A 21,538-nucleotide genomic window follows, 5' to 3' on the forward strand; every position below is an offset into this window, starting at 1 on the left:
CCCACACTTTTCTGCACATGCAGGCAGACACCTGCCTTTCTGTGGAGAGGGCCTGGGAACTACCCTTTGCAGGGCCCAGTTATTTCTGCTGTTGGCTAGGAGGGAAATAGAGGGAGCCAGGCAGGGAAATGCCAGCCTGGGAGAGAATACATACCTGAGGCTCTGGAGCAGCTGGAACTGTTGGGAAGGGATCTGGAATTCCCTGAAACTTGGACTGGGATGATCAGAGACTAGTGGATGAACGTCCCTCTCAGTCCTGGGCAATGGGCCCACTGGCACCTGTTCAGGAGACGTCACGGGAGCTGTGCATGCTGGGCACACCCCAGGGCCTCGAAGGTAGGCATCCCTGCTTTGCCAGCACCTGCAAGATCGCCTCCCTCCTCTGCCCAGCCTCACTTTCTGGTCACAGGAGTTCCCACAAGGCAGCCATGGCCAGTGGCTCCAATCCTAGGCTCCTAGGAGGCTTAGGAATGCCTGGCACCCCAGACCACCTCTCACTCTGGCTGCACTGCCTGCAGGAGGCAGGACTTGTCTATAGTGCCTTAAATGACCCAGTGCTCTCAGGAGAGGCCGCTGCCACTTGAAGTCCTAGAGGCGGGCACGCGCTGGGCACTGAGACAGGCCATGTGCTCCTGCCTGTCTCTCCCCCATGCGCCATGCTGTCTGGGGGCTGCCACACAGGCTCATGTCTGCACCTCCACCCCGGGCACAGGGTGTACCCAGCGAGCCCTGACATTCTCTCTGGGAGGAAAGAGAGGGACGCCACGGAGTGAATCAAGGACACAATCTCCCAGCACCTGCTGACAGCTCCTTCTGGTGGGAGTTGAGAGGGGGAAAGAGGGGAAGGGAGAGGGAGGAGGAGAGCCCCGTCCTGCTGGGTAAAGCCACTCAGGGCCCTGCATCCCCTACCCCTGCCCCCTGCCGGGCAGCCCTGCATCACTTCTCCCTTGCTCTCTTTTTTCCTTCCCTCTCGGCATCTGTCTTCCTTTTGGGGTCCTCAGAGAAGATTCCATAGAAAGATCTTGAGAAGAATGGCCCTTCTGGGCCCCAGGGAATCTATTAGAGTTGGGGAGTGATGGTAGTGGTGGTGGGGGCCGAGCTGGGGAGATAGGGAGATGGATTGGGCAGACTGGACTGCTAATGGCAGCCATGCGTCTCAGCCACTGCTCAGCCGCAGACACGGCCTAGACAGACAGGAGGGGACCCGGCCGAGCTCTTTTGTTCTCTCCTGCACTCCTGACAGTGTGTGATTATTTCATTTCTTCATTTGTTCAATGGTGCAGCGTCCTCTCCTCCACTGGACTCTGCTGGCAGCCTCGGTGCCCGCTCAGAGCTTGGCACAGAGGGGCGCTCTGCTCCCGTTCACTGATGAGTGAGCAGAAGGAGCAGTGAGTGAGGGAAGCATTTTGGGGCAGACCACAGCCTGCACCTGCTGGGCTCCCGCAGAGGCCCTGGGGAGGAGTGTCCTAGGCCAGCAGCAGCCTGAGGTTCCACCCTCTTCACTGAGCCTGGGCCCACAGGCTCCTGCTTTCCCCTGGTCTTGGCTGATGGGAGTGGCTGCCCCGGGGGCAGGCCCAGGGCTGGGCACTGGGCACGGGCAGTGCATCACAGGAAGCTGTGGGCCTCAGGATGCCAGCCTCATTCAGACCCATGGCTGCTCCTCTGTCTACAGGGTGACCAATCCCTGGCCGTGCCCTGTCGCCGAGGCCTCGGTTCCCCTTCCACTTTCACCAGTCCTGCTCTGGGTCACTCTGGTACCGAGACATTCTGGCACCCGTCTGCCCGCCACTGGCCCTGGGACCTTCTGGAGCTCCAGCTGACCAGGCTGCTTTGGCAACAAAGTCTTCAGCCAAGGCAGGTAGTTGGCCTGACAGTTAGGACTGCGACTACAACTCTGGTGCCCTACCATGAAGTACCTGGATTCGAGTCCCATCTCTGCTCTCCATTCCAGTTTTCTGCTAACGCACAGCCCTGGGAGACAGCAATGCTGGCTCAGATATTGGGTTCCTGCCACCCATGGGAGAGCCCTAGTTGCAGTTCCTGGGTTCAGCCTGGCCCAGCCCTGGTACTGAAGATATTTGGGGAGTTGAACAGTGCTAGGTGGCACATTCTCTGTGCGTTTATGCATCTTGTCTGTTTCCCCTCCATCTCTGTGTCTCTCTCTCTCTCTCTCTCTCTCTCTCTCTCTGTGTCCTTCTGTCTCACTGTGCCGCTCCGTGGGAGCTCCAGCAGTGCAGGGTGTTAGGGCTCTGCATAGCGAGTGGTGCACCCTGCTGGTGTTCACAGCCGCAGCTCCAGCACCCACACGCCGCTCCTCGTGGTAAATGACAGCGGCACAGACTGGCCGAGCTCTCCTTGCACAGCCTCCCCCAGGCCTCACAGCACATGCACATGCCCAGCCTGAGCACCAGTGACCACAGCCTTCCCGCAGACAAGAAAAGTAAGGCTTGACTCTTGTAGTTCTGTGATTTGTTCCCCAGGGCACTGCACTGTCAGCCGGGATGGATGGGCACCATCCTAAGCAGTCCTCACCCCAGCCTTGGCGGTCAGGCTGTCAGCTGAACGCTTAGCCTCCCCACACTGTGACTTCCGCATCTGTAAAATGGGTGCACCTCCCTAAGGCTCTGCTCTGAGGCTTTCTATGAAAACGCATGCAAGTGCTTAGGAAAACACAGCGTTCGTTCCCGAACCTGGGCAGATGGAAGCCGTGTGGCTTGCAGTACGGATGAGGGCAGTGGCCAACGCTCAGGCTCAGGAGGTGGATGGGGAGCAGCAGGTAAGTGTGAGGGAGGAGCAGCTCTGGGCAGGACACACGGAGTCCAAGGGGGTGGCGAGGGGGCAGCCGTGCGTCGGGAGAAGGCCTGGGCCAGGGGAATCAACCCCAGCCTTGTAGGGCCGAAGGCAGAGGATCCAAGGCTCTGTTCACCAGGGAACGGAGAGGTTGGCCTGCCTGCCGCATGGGGCGGAGGGTGACAGGAGAAGGGGCGCCTAGGGAAGGGAGGGGCTCCGGGGCTCCACACCAGCTGACTGGAGCTGCCAGCTGCAGTCCCATAAATCGCACCCTGGCCCAGGCTGGCAGTCCATTAACATGAAAGATTTTATCGCACTTTACAACCTCCCTGTCTTGTACGGCGACAGCAGGTAATTAAAACAATAATTGTTTTCTGATGTTGCTTCTGCCGAAACGATAAAAGCTTCCAGTTATTTTCCTTTCACTGGGTAGGTGGGGGAAGGGTCTGATCCCGGCCCTGGGGTGGCGTGGGGGGGTGTGGAATCCTGGAAGTTGGTGGGGGGGACCCAGAAGGAGGACTTGGGGGCCTTTGGAATGGCTGTCTTGGAGACCTGCACACGGGAGTTTGCCACTTAGCAAAAGTCTCAGAACATCCTCTCTCTCTCTCTCTCTCTCTCTCTCTCTCACATGCAGGAGCACATTTACACATATGCCAGGACACAGCAGGTGCGCCTCAAACACATGCCCAGTGTGGCTGGTACTTCCTGCCTAGCTGTGAGCTCTCTGGAGAGGGCCACGCTGTTGAGGGTCCCCGCGGGTGGAGGAGAGGATTCCTGGCCAAGCAGGGTAGTGGCAGCTGAGACCTGGAGGAGCTGATCTGTGCACTAAGGAACCCCTCACCGTGGCCCTCACTGCACCCACACAGGGAACCAACAGGGAGGGAGTCATGGGCAGGGTGTGGGAGGTCAGTGAGGCCCGGCCCCAGTGCTAATGAATTTGTACAAAGAAGCCTGGTAAACTTCAGATAGCTTTTTCCTGAGAAGGGCTGGAGTCCTATCAGTTCCAGGGGGGAGCTTTCTCAATGACAAAAGGATGCCAGGTATGGTATGCACTCTTGTCATCCACCCTTCCACTCAACCATCCATTCATCCATCCATCCACCCACCTCTCCTTCAGCCCATCCATCCTTCCTTCCTTCCTTCCATCCATCTAGCCATTCACCCACCCACTTCTCCTTCCTTCCTTCCTTCCTTCCTTCCTTCCTTCCTTCCTTCCTTCCTTCCTCCATCCAGCTCCTCTTCAGTCCATCCATCCTTCTATCCATCCTTCCATCCATTCACCCACCCACCTCTCCTTCAGTCCATCCTTCCATCCTTCCTTCCATCTATCCTTCCTTCCTTCCATCTTTCCTTCCTTCTTTTCATCCATCCATCCATTCACCCACTCACCTCTCCTTCAGTCCATCCTTCCTTCCATCTTTCCATTCTTCCTTCCTTCCTTCCTGCCATCTTTCCTTCCTTCCTTCCTTCCATCCATCCATCCATTCATCCACTCTTCAGCTCATTCATCCACTGATCCATACACTTACCCATCATCTAGGCACACATCCATGAGCAATGAGCACAAGCAGGCCATAGTACCTGTCCTCAAGAAATCCATGTTTTCATGGGAGGAGGCAGAAAATAAGCAAGTCAATGAAGAAGGTAACCTCCAATATTGATAAGAAGCAGCGTGACTACTTGAGGCCTGACTCATAGAGGCAGAGGAGGTGGGGTTTGAGCAAGACCTGAATGACATAGAGAAGTTGGGGAAACTGGCAGGCAGCTGGAAGAGGGGTGCTGCAGCTCCTGGGATGCGGTAACTCCACTGTCTCCGTCCTCCGCCGTTGCACCTCCAGCTCCACGCCCAGGAAGTCAACAGGGGGCACAGGTGGGCGAGGGGCAGAAAGCCGCCTTTCCCGGGACCCATGAATGACATCACACAGAGGGGCTCCCTGGCTCCCATTCCCTGCCCCTCAGGCTTGCAGCAAATCACTCTGATGCTTTAAAACAAATACTTCTTAATCACTAAAAATTGAAATGATTTCATGTGAAAATGTTAATGTATTCGGAATCACAGCCGCACACTGCGTCTGACAAATTAGCACCCGGGCCGCTGCATTGTTTGTAGCTGCATTTATCCTGGCGACGAGACACACACACACACACAGACCGGCGCAGAGGGGTGGAGAGGGCAGTTCTGCGCCGGGGGCGTGCATGGTGAGCGTGGCAGAGGACGAGGGAAGGGGCACTGGGGGACATGAGGCCAAGGCCTCTCCTGTTGGCCCCCAGCTGCCCTGGCCATCCCCAAGCTGCCCTCTGATGCCCATCCTGGACCTGCTCACCTCCACCAGACATCACCGGCTGCACCTGCACTCGGGCACCAGCAAGGTGGGAGAACCAAGAAATGAGAAAAACACATTTATGCAAAAATGTAATTAATGTCCATTGGGACGTAGGGAGGCTGGAACCTTCTACAGCACTGCTGCTGGGAGTGGAGATGGAGAACAGCTCAGTGACCAGAGGGCCAGGTGCTCAGCCTAATGGTTAGGACACTGCACCCTGCAGTACAGTACCTGGTCCAGGTCCTGGCTCTCGCTCCCCAGCCCAGCTTGGGGTTAGGACACTGCACCCTGCAGTGCAGCACCTGGTCCAGGTCCTGGCTCTTGCTCCCCAGCCCAGCTTGGGGTTCACACAGACCCTGGCAGACAGCAGAAACGGACAGTTCCCGCCACACACATGGACACTTGGCCTGTGTTCCAGACTCCTGCTTTGGCCTGACCTGGCCCCAGACCAGTCCCAGCCTGGAGCAGGACCTTAGGAAGTGAACCAGCAGTTGGAGTACCCTCTCTCTCCTCCCTTTTTCCCCCTCTTCCCCGCAGATAAGCAAATGTTTGTAAAAGTTCAACACAGACCAACAAATTTCACTTGTAGGTACATATCCAAGGAGACTGAAAACAGTTGTTTAAACAAACATCTGCACACAAACTATTAAAGCAATATTGTTCACATTAGCCAAAAGGTGGGAAAAAGCCACATGGCTACCAATGTGGTCTGTTCATACAAGGAAATATTATCCAGCCATAAAAAAAATCAATGAAGCGCTAATTCATGGTACAACATGGAAGGACAAAAAAAAAAAACACCAAACAATGGTAAGTGAAAGGATTGAGACACAAAAGGTCACAAATGGCATGATTTCATTTACATGAAGTGGTCGCAGTGGGTAAGTCCACAGTGACTCCAGGCAGAGACTGGCAGGGGAGTGCACGATCTGGGTGTGCCTGCTTAACGGGGTTTTTCTGGGACAGCTGAAAATGTCCAGAACACAATGGAGGCATGGCGGCCCACTGGAGATACACTAAATGTTACTATATGGCGTACTTTATGCTCTAACTGGATTTATTTGACTTATTTGAAAGGCAGAGTTAAAGTGAGAGAGGGAGAATCAGAGAAAGATCTTCCATTCACTGGTTCATTCCCCAAATGGCCACAACGGCCGGAGCTGAGCCATTTCAAAGCCAGGAGCCAGGAGCCCCTCCAGGTCTTCCACACGGGGGCAGGGTCCCAAGGCTTCGGGCTGTCCTCCGCTGCTTTCCCAGGCGCATTAGCCGGAGCTAGATTAGAAGCAAGACAGCCGGGACTCAAATCAGCACCCATGCCAGCATTTAAAGGTGGTGGTTCAACACCCCTATACCACAGCACCAAACCCAAACTGTATGCTTTAAAAGGGTTAACTGGGCAAGGGCTAAACACTATGGCACGATGTGGTAAGCCCCAGCGTGAGACGCCCGCATCCCGTGTCAGGGTGCCAGTTCGGGGGTGGGGGGATCGTGGCTGCTCCAACCCCGGCCCAGTGCCCTGCTAAGGCACTCAGGAAGCAGTGGGGTATGACTCAAGGCCTGGTGTCCCTGCCACCCCCGTAGGAGACAAGCATGGAGCCCAGGCTCCTGGCTGGCAATTCGGGGCAGCGAGGCTGTGTGTGTCTCTCTCTCTTTGTTTTTCACTCTGTCATTCTGCGTTTAAAATAAATCAAGCAAATCAATCTTTTAAAAATGGTTAATTTTATGCTGTGTGAATTTCACATTGACTTTAAAAAGTACACAAACACATGAGGGTACTACGGTAAGTTCGTGGGAAATGGGATCAAAAGTTTATTTTGGTGTAAAATCTCCTAAAATCCAGGTACACAAGAAGTCTTCAAGAAGTTCATGAACAGGCCTAGCACCATAGCCTAGTGGCTAAAGTTCTTGCCTTGCATGTGCTGGGATCCCATATGGGCGCCAGTTCATGTCCCGGCAGCTCCACTTCCCATCCAGCTCCCTGATTGTGGCCTGGGAAAGCAGTCGAGGACAGCCCAAAGCCTTGGGACCCTGCACCCACAAGGGAGACCCGGAAGAGGCTTCTGGCTCCTGGCTTCGGATCGGCACAGCTCTGGCTATTGCAGCCGCTTGGGGAGTGAACCAGCAGACAGAAGATCTCTGTCTGTGCCTCTCTCTGTCTCTCCCTCTCTCTATCTAATTTTCCAATCAAATTAAATAATTTTTTTTTTTAAAAAAAGGAAGTTCAGGAACAAACTACACATAAATGTTCCCTTTTCCAACTGCTCGGCTTCTGATTTAACCCCCTGCTGATGCACCTGGGGACCAAGCTGCCCCCCTGTATCCAGGTAACCCCAGCACATGTGCCCTCAGAGGGCCTGGCCACGGCTCAGCTCCTCAGGGGGGGCCTTTCTAGAAGCAGGTGAGCCCCAAGACCCTTGAGCATGGACATGGATTCCTGTTCTCTGCTGCCACCTCAACGGCCGGCTCCCGCTTATGACCCAGTCTCAAAGCAAACCATAGACAGGCCCGCCCTGACCACCGCCCTGACCACCGCCCTGACCACCGCCCTGACCACCGCCCTGACCACCGCCCTGACCACCGCCCTGAATCGGATCTGCTCTGCTCACTCCTGGGGACTGCCTCGCTTTGCCTGCCTTCCAGCTGCTGCAGTGCAGCCTCCCGGGATGTGGCCATCTGTTTCCGCCTGCCTACCTCCTCCCGCTAGATGCCAGTCCTGGGATGGGGGACTGTGTCGCCCGGCCCACTGCATAGCTTTTGCACCTCGCGCAGGGCCGCACACAGTAGGCGCTGCTAAGAGCAGGCGTAATAGCTGTCATGCCCCCAACCCCCATTTTCACTTTGCCCTGCCCCTCTCGGCCCACTTTCTCTGCTTCTCACAAGCTGTGGCCTCAGAAATGTGTTTTTTTCATCTCTTGGCCTGCCCACCTTGCTGGTGCCTGAGTGCAGGTGTAGCCGGTGACATCTGGTGGAGGTGAGCGGGTCCAGGATGGGCATCAGAGGGCAGCTTGGGGGTGCCTTCCTGTACACGGTGCACCTGTGAGTGCCCATGTCCTTCCTGCCCCCCCCTTCCTCAAGCTCCTCCCCTTACCCTCGTCTGTCCCAGCATCCTCCCATTCCCTACAGCTTCAAGTGGTCACTCCCTCCCGCCAGTCCTCCGGGCTCTCCCCCAGCTGGTTCTGGCTCAGGCGCCCTGCGTGACCCATCACATGAGGCTATCTCTCTCCTCACAGCAGACTCCGCTTCGTGGGCTCCCACTGCTGCCCACCCCTGGCTTCCACGGAGTCACCCCGAGCCCCACTTGTCTGTCTGGGCCATAGCCATGCCCCATTGAGTCCCTTGCAGCTCTGAGTCTCTGAGTTCCACTTTCCATCTTGACCGCGCCTCCAAGTGCCAGGCCCAGGCTTCCAATTAACTCTCAGATGTTCCCACCTGACTCTTCCCCGCCACCTCAAACTGAGCAGGTGAATGAGAAGGGCTCCCAGCACAGGCTCTTAGAGCTGGGAGGGCAGAGGAGGTGGGGGAAGGCACCTGCACAGGGTTTCCTACCAGAGCAACTCGGCAGCCCAGCGCGCTGCGGGAAGGCAGCTTCCGCAGGCCTGGAGTGCAGGGCTGAGGGGTGCACGGGGCAGAAGGCTATGCAGGCAGTGGGGATGGAGCCCAGGCTTGCCAAAGTGGCAGCCAGCTTCCAGCCCCAGCCCACCCAAGAGAATCAGCTTGCTGTGCCCAGCACAGATCTCTGGGTGGCTTTGGCATTTCAGGGTGAACCCTCTCTCAGAAGTTACACGTGCTGTGGCCCGGCACAATGGCTCCATTAGTTCATCTTCTCTGTTCAAGGACCAGGATCCCATATGGGTACTGGTTTGAGTCCGGCTGCTGCACTTTCCATTGAGCTCCCTGCGTGTAGCCTGGGAAAGCAGCAGAGGACGGCTCCAAGTCATTGGGTGCCTGTTCCCATGTGGGAGACCCTGGAGAAGCTCCTGGCTCCTGGCTTTGGATCAACTCAGTTCTGGCTATTGCGACCACTAGAGGAGTGAACCAGTAGATGGAAGATCTTTCTGTCTCTCCTTTTCTCTGTAAAACTGCCTTTCCAATAAAAATAGATAACAAAAAGAAGAAGAGGAGGAGGAAGTTACGCGTGCTGCTCGGGGAATGAGCACCCTGCACATTGGCGAACAGCCTCCCTGGGGCAGACGCTCTGCCCCCGTCATCACATCCTCCACCCACGAGTTCCAAACTCAATTCACCTGGCCCTGGTATAAAAGGGGAAGCTCTGACAGGGAGGAGGCCACTAGCAGGCTGAGAACAGCGGCAGGCTCCTCAGCCTCTGGGCCTCAGGGCCACCAGGACTGACCCCATCTGCCTGCCCCTGGTCACCCAAGACACAGGCAGGGTCCCTCCCACTGGTTCAGCCCCAGTCACGTGGCTACCTTGGACCAATCGCTGAGTCTCAGACTGGACAACCTGGTCAGAAGGTCCTTCATGCCTGGCCCTCCTCTTACTCCCACTTTCCCCAACACTGTTGTCAAGGCCCTAGCTGGGAGAGGCAGGGTCCTTCCCCTGCACCCCACCCTTCTGTGAACATGCCTCTCTGGGGCGACTCCCCCATTACACCTGCCAGCCCCCCAGTCCCTCCACTGCACCTGTCGGTCCTGCCGGGTCCCTGGCCTGCTCCATCACTTACCCTGGCCAGAGCTGGCTCCCACTGCTAGGCGCCCTGTCCACATGGCAAACCCAGCCTCGCGTTCCTGGGGTACAGCCCTCTGGTTCTTCCAGCTTCTCCCCCAGCCCAGCCCCCCATCTATTTTCTGTTTCTGATATCACTCCCCAGGCTCGGGAGCTCTGAATCATGTAGGCTTCCTCCTCCCCCTCCCTCCATGCCCCACCACGCAGCATCCTTCCTCCTTCGCCATGCCCACCCCACCCCCCACCGGCCCCTCTCGGCCTGCTGTCCCTGCCGCTTGCTCGCTGGTAAGAGGGGCCTCGTCATTTCTTGCCTGGGTGACCGCGGCAGCCTCCCGGCTGGGCTCCTTGCCTCCAGCCTCTCCCCGCTACCATCCATCCTCCATGGGCTGCCAGATTAATCTTCCTTAAACACCACTCACTGCCTGTCACTCCCCAGCTCAAAGATGTAGCTAGCCCTGTCGCTCACTGGCCCCCCACAGGCGCCGTCTGCTCCAAGTGAGCGCACGCCTCCCGGCTCCCTGCATGCCCACTTCCTCCTCCCTTCCGCTCCACACCAGGGGTTCAGCCAAGGAAGACCCTCTTTTTCCCCCTGACCTCTGGGTGGGAGACAGGGGCTGGCCAGGGCCTGCCCTGCAGCCAGGGGCCAGCAGGTGGCGCTGTCCTCCCCTTGTCCAGTGGGCTCTCAGATGCTGCTGTGGCCTTGGCCGCCTTCATTCTGCCAGGCGCTGGGGCCACACCTGGATCACATCACTCAGGTGAATCACCTCCCACCATCTCATCCTCCTGCCCCAGGACCCCAGAATGAGCACCCTCCCTGACTCTATCCCCACAGGCTCCAGTCCTTTATGCTCCCCAACTCGTTCAATCACAGACGGAGCAGCCCAAAGCGAGTGTCCTCGCCAATGCCTGCATGACACCACAGCTCACCCACGCGAGTGTCCGCAGGTGGTAGGGCTGCTCAGCCCCGGTAGAATGTTCTCAATCAGTCCTTGCAACTCCACTCACTTGGGACCTACCAGTGGCCACTCCAAGGAGGCACAGGCAGAGGGAGCTTCCATAACTCAAGGTCATGCCACAAGCTCAAGTTCTTGAGCACAATATCCAGTGCCCAGAAGGGAAGCAGCCCCTCCAAGCCTAGAGAAGCCAACGGGTCCTGCAGGCTGGCCTACAGTCCAGTGCCCACCTGTGCATATGACAAATGGCAGGGTGAGGGGTCACCCAGGCCCAAAGGTTGAACTTGCTAGAATCTGGCAGGCAAACTAGCATAGGGGCCTTGAAATAGGCAAAGCCAACAGCAGCCATGCCACACACACTGGGAAGCCAGCCCCAACCCGCCAGCTGCAGTGGAGTGGGCATTGGCTGCCCTCAGAGGGCTGTCCCGGCCTTCAGTCAGGGCGTCAGGCAATCCACACCTCACTGCTCCCTTTACGCACCCATCCCTGCTGGGGAGCTAGGGAACAAATCAAGCAGATGGATGCTAAGACTCAGCCCTTCACCAACCCCCACCCCCTGCCACACAGGCAAGGGGCTGAAACCAAGGGCAAGCCACAGAGCAGCAGCCTAGGGCTGAGCTAGCACCGCCAGGAGGGGAGGCTGCCCGCAGGTGCAGCACAGCTCACCGGAAACATGGAAGCAACGCAGTGCAGGAGGGGCTCAAAGGAGGACCAGGAAGAGCAGGCCGCTCCCTCGGGACGGGGACGGCTTGGAAGCCACAGGTCCCATTCCACCACTGTGCACCATGCCAGGGGGAAAGGAATGATTCCAGCTGACCTCTGAGAGACCCTGAACAGGCCAGTCAGGACCAATTCTAATCAAACACACCCAAGGGGCAGGTGTTGAGCCTGGCCTCTGCAGGTCGGCGTGCCTCCAGCGTCTCTGGCTTCAGTGCCCGTGTCCGGCTCTCATGCCCACCAGTGCACACCTAGGAGGTGGCAGCGACGGCTGGAGTAGGTGGGTCCCTGCCCCCACGTGACACACGCGGGCTGAGTTCCCGGCTCCTCTCTCAGCCTGCCTTCCAGATCTATTTTAAATATTAAACAAAACCAACCCGAAGGAGTGCCTGCTAGGGAACAAGGGGAGACCCAGAGAGACTAAGAGGCGAGTTCCGTGTCGTGGATGTTGTCATGGGGATGTTGTGACAGGTCCCGGCAAGGGGACCCGTGGCCTGTGGCTGACCTCTGAGGCAGCGGGAGCAGGGGGCGTTCGCGGGACAGACTGCGGACTGCGGTCAGAAAGGAAGACACGGGCTGCAGGAGTGTGCCCCCCACATCCTCTGAGTGCAACAGACACAGATTCTCACACGTTCGAGCAAGAAGGTGGGGGTGGGGCACAGCGGTGAGTTGTGGCCAGAGGCTGGGAGCTTCCAAGGTTGAGTCTTAAGCAGAAAGGGAACCAGCACCCTTGGGTCCTGCTGCAGGACCAACACTGACCGCTGGAGTGGGCAGAGCCCAGCAAAGCTGATGCCCATCCCATTGCAGGGGAGCCCCCAGTTGGTGGCCACGGGGAACCACCTGAGAGGCGGGAGTAGCCACACCCCCTGGGCACAAGGCTGTTGTAGGGGAAGGTCAAGGCCAGGGTAGGGCGCAGAGGACTTGAGCCAGGCCCCAAGACCCTGTGCTGACAAACAGAGATACAGGAAGCAGTGACCGTGCAGTAAGGCGGATACAAAACCTGTTCATGGAACAGCCCGGGAAACCAGAAGCTGTAAAGAGGGCCAAGCCACCCGGGTAACACCAGGGCAATGGCAGAGGCAGCCAGTGGCCTAACCAAACCTGAAGCTCCAGTGATGGGCTCACACAGGCGTGCAACTTGAGCGGGGCCAGCGAGAGAAGGGACACCTGCTGGGAGGGTGAGGGGAGAGACCCACTCTTCCACTGTTTTATTTTTATGGGAAAGGCAGATCAGATTTATGGAGAGAAGGAGAGACAGAAAGATCTTCCATACGCTAGTTCATTCCCCAAGTGGTCACAATAGCCAGAGCTGAGCTGATACGGAGCCAGGAGCCAGGAGTTTCTTCCAGGTCTCCCACAAGGGTGCAGGGTCCCAAGGCTTTGGGTAGTCCTCTGCTGCTCTCACAGGCCACAAGCGGGGAGCTGGATGGGAAGTGGAGCAGCCGGGGCATGAACTGATGCCCATATGGGATTCTGGTACTTGCAAAGTGAGGATTTAGTCACTGAGATGTCTTCCTCTGACCTGGGCCTGTGGGGATGTAACAGCCCTGGGAGCTCCTGGCAGCCACTTTGGGACCAGGAGGCAGAGGCTGTTGGCCAGCAGTGCCAACCCCTAAGAGCAGAGAAAGCTGGTCACACTGATATCCCTGGATCCAACCGTGCCTGAAGCCAGTCACTCTGGACTCTTCGGTTAAAGGTGACACCTCGGGGTTTTATTTCCTTTCTCTTAAGGCACACAGGTTTGGTTTTCCAATATTCATAGCAGAATATTGAAAATATTCCTGCGCTCTCCCGTGCTGGGCACCATCCGAGGGAAGGAGGCTGTGGTTACCGACCCGAAGCCCAGAGGCAGGTAGCAAGGATGTGGGAGGTGACAGCAGGAGGGCAGCTGAGGGCACTGTGGTGCCAGGCAGGAGCCCTGCCTTGAGGGACACCCACAATAAAATGGCCCTCTGCCGGGGGGGGGGGGGGCGGGGACTGAGTACCTTGTAACACCACGGCCAAGATGTGCAAGCTTGGCAAGTCTTCCTGGCTTGGAGCTAAGGGCTGGGGGCCAGCAACACCAAGCTCCCAGAGATAAAACACACCCAGAAAGATACTTCCTCCCATCACGACGGGGCGGTGGGGGGGGGGACCCAGAAAGGCCCTGGCAGGTGCCATCCACAGAGGAGCAGGATCTTTGTCCTGGGGACCGGGAGGGGAGGTCGGGGTGTAAAGTTGGAGGGTTCCCAGCCTTGGGTTCTCAGCATTCTCACCTAACCAACCGATCCAACCGCACCTACCTTTGTGGGTCCCAGCCCCGGCCTGGTTACTGCCACCGCCAAGCTAATCCCAAAGAGAATGTGGAAGCCAGCAGCATCCCCAGTTCCTCCCTGCTCCCAGCACCAGCAAGACCTGGCAGGCCTGGGCGGCCTCCTCCCTTCCACCGCGGGGTCAGCCCGAGGTCTCCAGCAGCATCCCCCACCCAAGCTCGGAGGGCCCGGGGAGAGCGGGCAGGGGCTGGGGTGCAGCGGCTGGGGTGCAGCAGGGTGCGGGCGGCGCGCACGAGGGTGGAGTCTGGCAGCGTGGCCGGGCCAGGGTGGACGTCGCTCCCCGGCGGCAGCCAAGCGCTGAGCCGGGAACTTGTTAACAGGCCCGGAACAAAGAGCCGCTAACCCGGCGGGCGGCCGCGGGCGGGCTGGCGGGCGGAGGCATCCCGCCCCTTCCCGGGCGCCGCCACCCGCGCGCTAATCGCCCGGCTCCCCGGCCGGACCTGCGGGCCGCGCGCTCCCGCGCCCGACGCCCCCGCCCCGCGGCCCGGGGCTGCACCGGCCCACGGCGCTCACGGGGGTCCCTCGCCTCCGAGCTACCTTGACGCAGGGATGCGGGGTGCGGGGCTGAGTCTGGGAGCCGTGCAGGGGAGCGCCAAGGAGAGCCGGGCTGGGGTCGTGGGGAGGGGGGGGTGGTCGCTGCCTGCGGGTGCGGGCACAAGGGGGAGGGGGCCTCAGAGAAGCGTGGCTCGGGAAAAACACAGCAGCCCCTCGGCCCCCCGCCCCAGTTAGGGGAGATGCGCTCCCCATGGCCGACTCTGGACTTGCCAGGGTGGGGCACGGCGAGCCGCACCTGCCTCCGGCCTGGGGAGGGGTAGGCACGCACCGAGAGGAGGGTGGGGTGGGGCGGCGGTGGTCCGGGGCCGGAGCTCCCTCTCTGAAGCCCCTCGGGCTCTGTGGGTCTCCACAGACTCCCTCGCCCCCCCACTCCCGGCCCCACCCCAAATCTCCACTATGCAATTTGCCTGGAGTTCAAGGTGACCCTGAGCTGCTCGTGGACACAGCTCCAGGATCCCAGTGTGAGGAGACCTCCAGCCCCATCACTCAGCGCTAGTGCAGGCCCTTGGTGACCCCACCGTGGTGTGACCCTGACGCGGGGACCCCCTCCCGCATCTCAATGACACATTCACCCCTCCACCCCATCCCCGCTTTTCCCATCATGAGTGTCTGTCACCCAGGCCTCCCTAGGTTCCCTGTGGGTCTGCCCTTCCCACGGCCATGGTCAACAGGGCAGGGAGTGGCCTCCAGCAACCACGCCTGGATGGAAGAAACCAGCAGAAGCCTGGCTTGGCCCCCACCTTCAAATGTGGGCTCACCTGAGCTCTCCCTCCCCTGGTCCCTGGCCCCCCACACTCCACTTCCCCCCGAGAGGGCACTTGGGAGAGGACAGACAGGTGTCGCTGGCCATGACTGCCAGCATCGAGTGCCAGGTGATGAACACCTACTGTGTGCAGGAGTGCCACCCACCAGCCTCTCCCCCTGCACAAGGGTGCTGGGAGCTGGGTCCGAGTCACAGACCAGAGAACTGCAGAAGCGCAGGAAAGAGGGGCGCTGGGGCCAGGCCCAGTGAGAGGCGCTGAAGCCAGTGAGCACACCGAATCCCCCCAGGTACTCACTCCTGGGGGCTGGCCCTGCACTTCAACGCCGGCCTTGGCTTCCTCCACTGGAGCTGGTCCCAAAGCCAACTCACTCTCCCCTGCCACACACTGGCCCGGGGTTCTGGTGCCTGGAGAGAGGATGGGTCCCCCCACTGACCTGCATGCCCCAAGAAGGCTGTTCTAGCCTCCGGACGGTGCTCTGCAGTTGAAGCAGGACCCTACTTCTTGCCTGGTTCTAGGACCCAACCTCCCCAGCGCTGCCCCAGCCAGCCACCTGGTTTCTAGGCAACACTGACAGGCCCTGCCAGGGTAGGGGAGCCCTTGTAAGGGCGGCCAGGCGGGGGCAGCTCCTGGAAGGTGCTAAGCATACAGAATCCGCCTCAGGACCCCACCACAGCCTTCCTGGGCACCAGCCTCAACCTCTGTACAGTCCTGCAGTATAGAGACAAAAAGCCCAGAGAGGTTCATGGATTTGTCTAAGATCACACAGCAATCAAACAGCAGGGCCAGAACTAAAATTCAGTTTCAGCCAAGGCCCAGCACATGAGTTCCGGGCTAACTCAAGCTCACTGGGCCCAGCGGGGTGGCATGGCATACATGGGGGCTCTACAGCAGTGAGAAACGTAACCTCTGCCCCGAGGCTGGACCCCTGCCCCAGGCAATCAAAGTTCCTTCCTTCCAATGCCAGGAGGAATGCCAAGAAGCCATGGGTTGGCTGCTGTAATTCCAGGGAGCCAACACAGGCTGGGCTTTGGGGGTAGGGTCGGAGCTACCTGCCCAGGACACCTGCTCTGTTTCCCTACAAAGCAGGAGGACCCCAGCAGCCACTTCCAGGGAAGCAGACAAGAGCACGGGGAGGGGTGCAGTGCTGAGCTCGGGCAGAGCCGAGGGTGGCTGGGGTCCCTAGGAACCGGGAGGCCCACCTGGGTGCTTCTCCGAGCAGCCCAAGGCCCTGCAACCAGGCTGTTCTGAAGGAGAAAAGCCCTTGGCAGGTCTGTAAGCCTCTGCTCCGGGGTTGGGATGCAGGGGGCATTTCAGGGGCCTTGGTACCCAGCACACAGGTATACAACTTGCACATGTCTGCCACACACACACTCACTCAGGTGCGCATGACTGGGGGCTGCCCCTCCAAGTCCTGACCACTTTGGGTAAGAAGTCATTTACTTATTTTTCTGCTGCCTGGAATGGGACTCGTGTGTGTGTGTGTGTGTGTGTGTGTGTGTGTGTGTGTGTGTGTGTGTGTGTCTAGACACAGAGTGGGATAGCGCACATGGAGGGGGGCTTCTGCCAGCGGGAAGGATGGCTCCTGTCCGGGATGCTACAGCTGAGAAAGAAGCGGCCTGGGCCTTGACGCAGGACTTCTGTCCCCAGGGAGGACTGTCCCCTCCCTGACTGGCCAGACAACCGATTCCCAACAGAGGAGGTGGCCAATGGCTGGCCAGCACGTGGAGCATGGCTGGGGCAGAGAGCAGGGTCATGGTGCCACAGACCATGACAGAACTTGGTGGAAGCCCGGGGGAAGTGGTGGCTGGGGCCAGAGGCTCTGGCAACTGCCCCAGGACTGAGCAACGGGCACCACCTCCATCCTTCTTTTACCCACCCAAAGCACATCAGTGTGCCAGGACCTATGCCGAGGGGGTGAGATGGGGAGGCCTGCTGGTTGGGGAATTGGGGTGGCGGGGGGGGGGGTAGGGAGGCAGGATCAGAGCTGCGGCTGAGCTGAGCAGAAGGCTGCGTGGAGTGGCGAGAACAGAGGGGCCCAGCCCAGTTCTGCACAGAGCCCAGCCAACTGGGGTCTCAGGTTGGGGAGCAAGGTCAGACAATCCCAGATTCTGCAAGGCGAGGTCCGTCTGGAAGCCAGAGCTGGTCTGGGGTGCCCAGCCACCAAAGCCAGGGAGAAGACCCAATGCGCTGATGGGTCTGTCAGCCCAGAGGTGTGTGGTGCTCATGGGCCAAGCAGCTGTCCCCTAGTACCTGCACCCCCTGCCAGGTTCCAGGCTGGCTTTATTCTGTCACTGGGCGCAGGGAGGGATACTGCGGGGGCACAGCAAGCTTCTAGTAGGTGTCCAGCATGGAGGAGGTTTTCAGGGGAGAGGGCTGGGTCGGGGTGGCTACAGCAGTGGTGAGGCAGGTGAAGGGAGAAGGGGCGCGGGTGAGGGAGACAAAGGCAGCGAGGGACACAAGAACAATGTCACACGTGGGGCAGAGCCAGACTCAGTGACAGATGAGATGTGAAGCGTGAAGGAGAAGGGAGAGCCTGGGGAGGCTCCGGGGTTTCCAGCCCAGGCAGGGACGGGTTGGAGGGACAGGAACAGGGGAGAGGAGGCATGGCCCAGGAAGAAAGGGAGCTGGGAGATCTGGCCATGTGTGTCCCAACCCAAGGGTCTTCTAGAGTGGGGATTGCCCATGCCCAGCTTAGGGCACACTTGGGAAACATCTGGGGCCACAGCACATCAACAGCGGGAAGGAGGGGTGACACAGGCAGGCCCTCTGCTCCTAGGAGCCACAGCAATGCCAATCCCAGGCTCCTGGGGGGCGGCCCCCAGGCTAGGGAAGTGGAATGCAGACAGGCCAGTTGGAGGAGCAGACATCACCACGGGGGGTAGGGGTGGGGAGAGGGTGTGTAGGGGACCCCAAGATGGAATGGGCAAGAAGAGGGTGTCTTTTATCCTGCCAACTATGTCAGCCTGGACAGAAGGGACCAGGCCAGGCGAGGGCATGGGCACAGCGGAGCCCTAAGGCAGATGATGGGGGCAGGACAGGGAATGGCAGAGCTGGGTGCCACGCGACTCCACATTCCAGGACAGCTGGTTCCCCTTGCATTCCCCCAACCCCTGCCCCCCAGGAATGGAGAGGTCTACGTGCTATAACTGAGTATGTGGGGGTTCTGAGGGGAAATCACACACAGGCAGGTGTATGGGTCCAAGCGCATGCTTGGGTCCAAGCGCATGCTTGGGTCCAAGCACAGGGAGGGAGGGAGGGCCTGGCTCTGCTGCACGTGAGCTGATGTGGCAGGCTTTGTGTAAGGTGCTGTGTGGGATGTCAGGCGACAAAGACTGGCCGCTTGGCCTAGGGAGCAAGTGGCTGTGGTGTGTGGGGCGCCTGTGCTGCCCCTCAATGCCTGCTGCTGCCCGGCCTGCCGGCCCTCCCGCAGCCACTCAGACACATTTTTCACCAGCTGCTACTGCCGAGCAGCGGCTGGGTGGGTGCGGGAGGAGCCGGGGTCACCGCAGGGCCAGCCTGCTTGGGCATCCACATGTGCTCAGAGTCCGAGAGGGACAGCGAAAAGGGAGTCTCAGATGAGAAGTGGGGCTGTTCCCACCCCATGCCCTTCAGTGACTCCTCTCACAGGCCCGAGAGTCGACAAAGCCCGGAGGTGCCCAGGTAGCCCTGCAGCAGCTGTACCTACCTGCCAGCTACCTGGGTAACCTCAGCACAGGCCCCAACAGGTGCCCCACCAACCAGGGAGGCAGTGTCCCCAACCCCCTGACTTCACGAGGAAATCCATGCCGCCTCCCCTCTGTCCCCAACCCTGCAATCACTCCAGCCTGCAGCACCCCAACTCACTAGCACTTGCCATCCCCCTTATCTCCACACCCTGCCGGCCCCTACCCTCATACGGCCACAAACACACACACTTGTGCTGCACACACCATAGCAACTCCTTGTCAGCCAGGCACACATGTCAACCCCCAGCCCTCACACGTGCTCACACGGCCACCTGCAGCGTTGACCACACGGCGTCTCAAACACACCCAACTCGGTAAACAGTTTCTGCGCACCTACTGCGTGGCAACCCCCCCTTCCCTGTGTGTGCAGCATCGACACCCCCGGCTCATGGGGGGGGGCAGCGGTGGTGCAACCAGCAACCCCAAGCACTCATCTGGGAAGCCGTGCACACTCCCAGCACGCACATGTGTGCAACACAAACACTGAGGCGGTTCAGCCTCCCAGCTCAGTGAGACAGGAGGCAGTGGGGAACAGGGGTTGGTTAAAGTGAGGCTGGGGGGGGGTGAGGACAGGGAAGGGAGACAGAGTAGGGGGGGTGAGTGGAGGGAGGCGCAGGAGGATGGGGAGGGCAGATGGGCAGCGGCAGGCTGCGCGGGAGACCCTTTAAGGAAACAGCCATCAGCTTCAATCATCACACTGGTCCCTGAGCTAGCACTCATTGATCTCAGATCAATCTGCCTTGGCAGCTCAGAACCCCAAGGCTCCTTTCCAACACCCCAATGATTAACTGCGGCCTGCCGGGGGGGGGGGGGGGCGCAATACTCCCCCACCCCACCCCCATCAGCCTCTGTTCTGGCGGGGCAAGCCCCACAGCCCCCACCCCAACCACACAAATGACCCGTGTGGTAAACACACAACACAGGCTTAGCTCTGCAAGGTGCATGGTGGTGGTGGGGTGAGATCAGGAGACCCCCTAAGGGCCCAGTCTAGGTGGGAGTGCAGACAAAGCCTGCAGGAGCGCTTGCTGCCCCCTCACCTACAGAACGTGAGGTGGGCTGAGCGCCGAGTGACTGGTAGGTTGGGGTGGCCCACAGGACCTGCACGCAGGAAGAAAGGTGGGGAGTTAGAGGGAGAAGGGGCAGGCGGGTGCAGCAAGCTCACCCAACTCTGGCCCCTAGCGCCACAGCAGCCAGGAGCCACAGCCACAACCAGCGGGGCCACAGGCTGCACAGGCTGCACCGCCAAGCTGCGAGAGCTGGGGGCTGACGGAGATGCCTCCACGCCTGAGTGTGTGCGTGTGCGAGAGAGTGTGGCAGGGACAGAGGAGGACAGCGTGTTCTGGACGTGGGCAGAGGCCAGGTGCCAAGCGGGGAGACTGTCAGAGGCTGGGCAGATGCTGCTGGGAAGAGGTGTCCTACCATCAGCACCATCACCACCACCACCACCACCATGCTCCCTCCTCGTGCCCCCATTTCCTGGGCACTAGGATCTGCTCAAGCCCTTCAAAGTCAGGCTCCCCGAGGTTGATCTAGCCGCCCCTACCCCTCATCACTGCTTTAGGCCCAGCAAACCGCAAACTTCCCCCACCCGGAGGCGTGGGGCGTCTACACTCGCCAGCCCCGCGCGCTGACAGCTGCTCCTGGACTTGGCAGAACCCAGGCTTCCGGGGCGAGCGCACAGGAAAGCTGCGCAGCAGCGAGAGGCGCCCCCCGCGTCCCGCTTCGCAAAGTTTGGCCTCCGGGGGCTCACAGCCGGTCCGGCAGTGTGGGTCAGGGGCCTCCCTTGGAACCGCGAGCGTTCGCGCGCACGGCCCCCCGCAAGCCTCCCCAGAGCGCGCGTGGCGTGACTCACCGGAGCCGCGGAGCCAGGCGGCGAGGACTATGCCCAGGAGCGCTGGCCACAGGCCGGGCCGGATGGCCATGGCCGCGGGCTGTTGGGCTGGCGGGCTGGGCGCGGGGCCCCGCGGGCGAGAGGGAGGCTTTTAGCGTCTCAGCCTGGAGCCCCACCTCGGGGCGCCCCCGGGGCCCATGCCAGAGGACTGCGCTGCCTCCGGGCGGCCGGCTGTGGGGCGCGCGCGGCGCGTGGCTCCCCTGAGCACCGGGAGCGCAGCAATGCAGCCGGGGCGGAGCGCAGCGCCAGCCGCGCCGCGCGCCGAGCCAGCCGCCGCGCGGAGCCCGCAGCCCGGGAGCCGGTCGGCGAGCGCCGCAAAACACGGACTGGAGCGCCGGAGCGGGGCGGTCGCGGGGCGGGGCAGGGGACGAAAGGAGGGGCAGAGCCTCTCAGTGCCATTCGCGGGGACCACCCCTCCACACCCGGGATCCCTCCGGGCGACGCCTGAGGCTCCCCCAGGGAGGAGCTGGAGGAGTGGGCGGGGAGGCCTCCCACCACCCACACTGTCTCTAGGGACCGGGCCAGGCGTCTGAAACCCGGAGTGGATTACTGCTCGGGATCTGGGATCTCCCCGGCCCTCCAGTCTGCGCACAGGTGGCCCGGGAGGGGCCCAGGACTGCGGTGACCCCCGGCGCGGTGCCAGCTTTGCGGGGAGCGGCCCAAGGCAGGAATGTCCCGGGCAGGTTTAGCTGCAGTCCTCTGTTCCCCACCTCCTGCAGCCAGGCCGCTCTCCGAGGCGGTCTGCGCGCAGCGACGCACTGCCAGCCGGCGACAAGAACCTGGGACTGCGGGCGATTGCGGGGGGCCCGGCCCGCGCGCCGAGG

General features: G+C 60.3%; 1 protein-coding gene across 2 annotated transcripts in view; it reads right to left on the minus strand.

Moving 5' to 3' along the window:
• Nucleotides 1–21,000, minus strand: part of UNC5A (unc-5 netrin receptor A) — a 55,657-nt gene extending 34,657 nt beyond the window's left edge. For both annotated transcript variants that reach the window (XM_040964165.1, XM_040964075.1), the window contains exon 1: nt 20,676–21,000. In XM_040964165.1, the coding sequence (XP_040820099.1) occupies nt 20,676–20,745 (70 nt within the window). In that variant the 5' untranslated portion in view covers nt 20,746–21,000. The remainder of the gene's footprint in view (nt 1–20,675) is intronic.
• Nucleotides 21,001–21,538: the final 538 nt, after the last annotated feature.

The sequence above is a fragment of the Ochotona curzoniae genome, unplaced genomic scaffold, assembly GCF_017591425.1.
Source record: "Ochotona curzoniae isolate NIBS_2020 unplaced genomic scaffold, NIBS_Ocur_1.0 contig_1, whole genome shotgun sequence".
Taxonomy (NCBI): Eukaryota; Metazoa; Chordata; class Mammalia; order Lagomorpha; family Ochotonidae; genus Ochotona; species Ochotona curzoniae.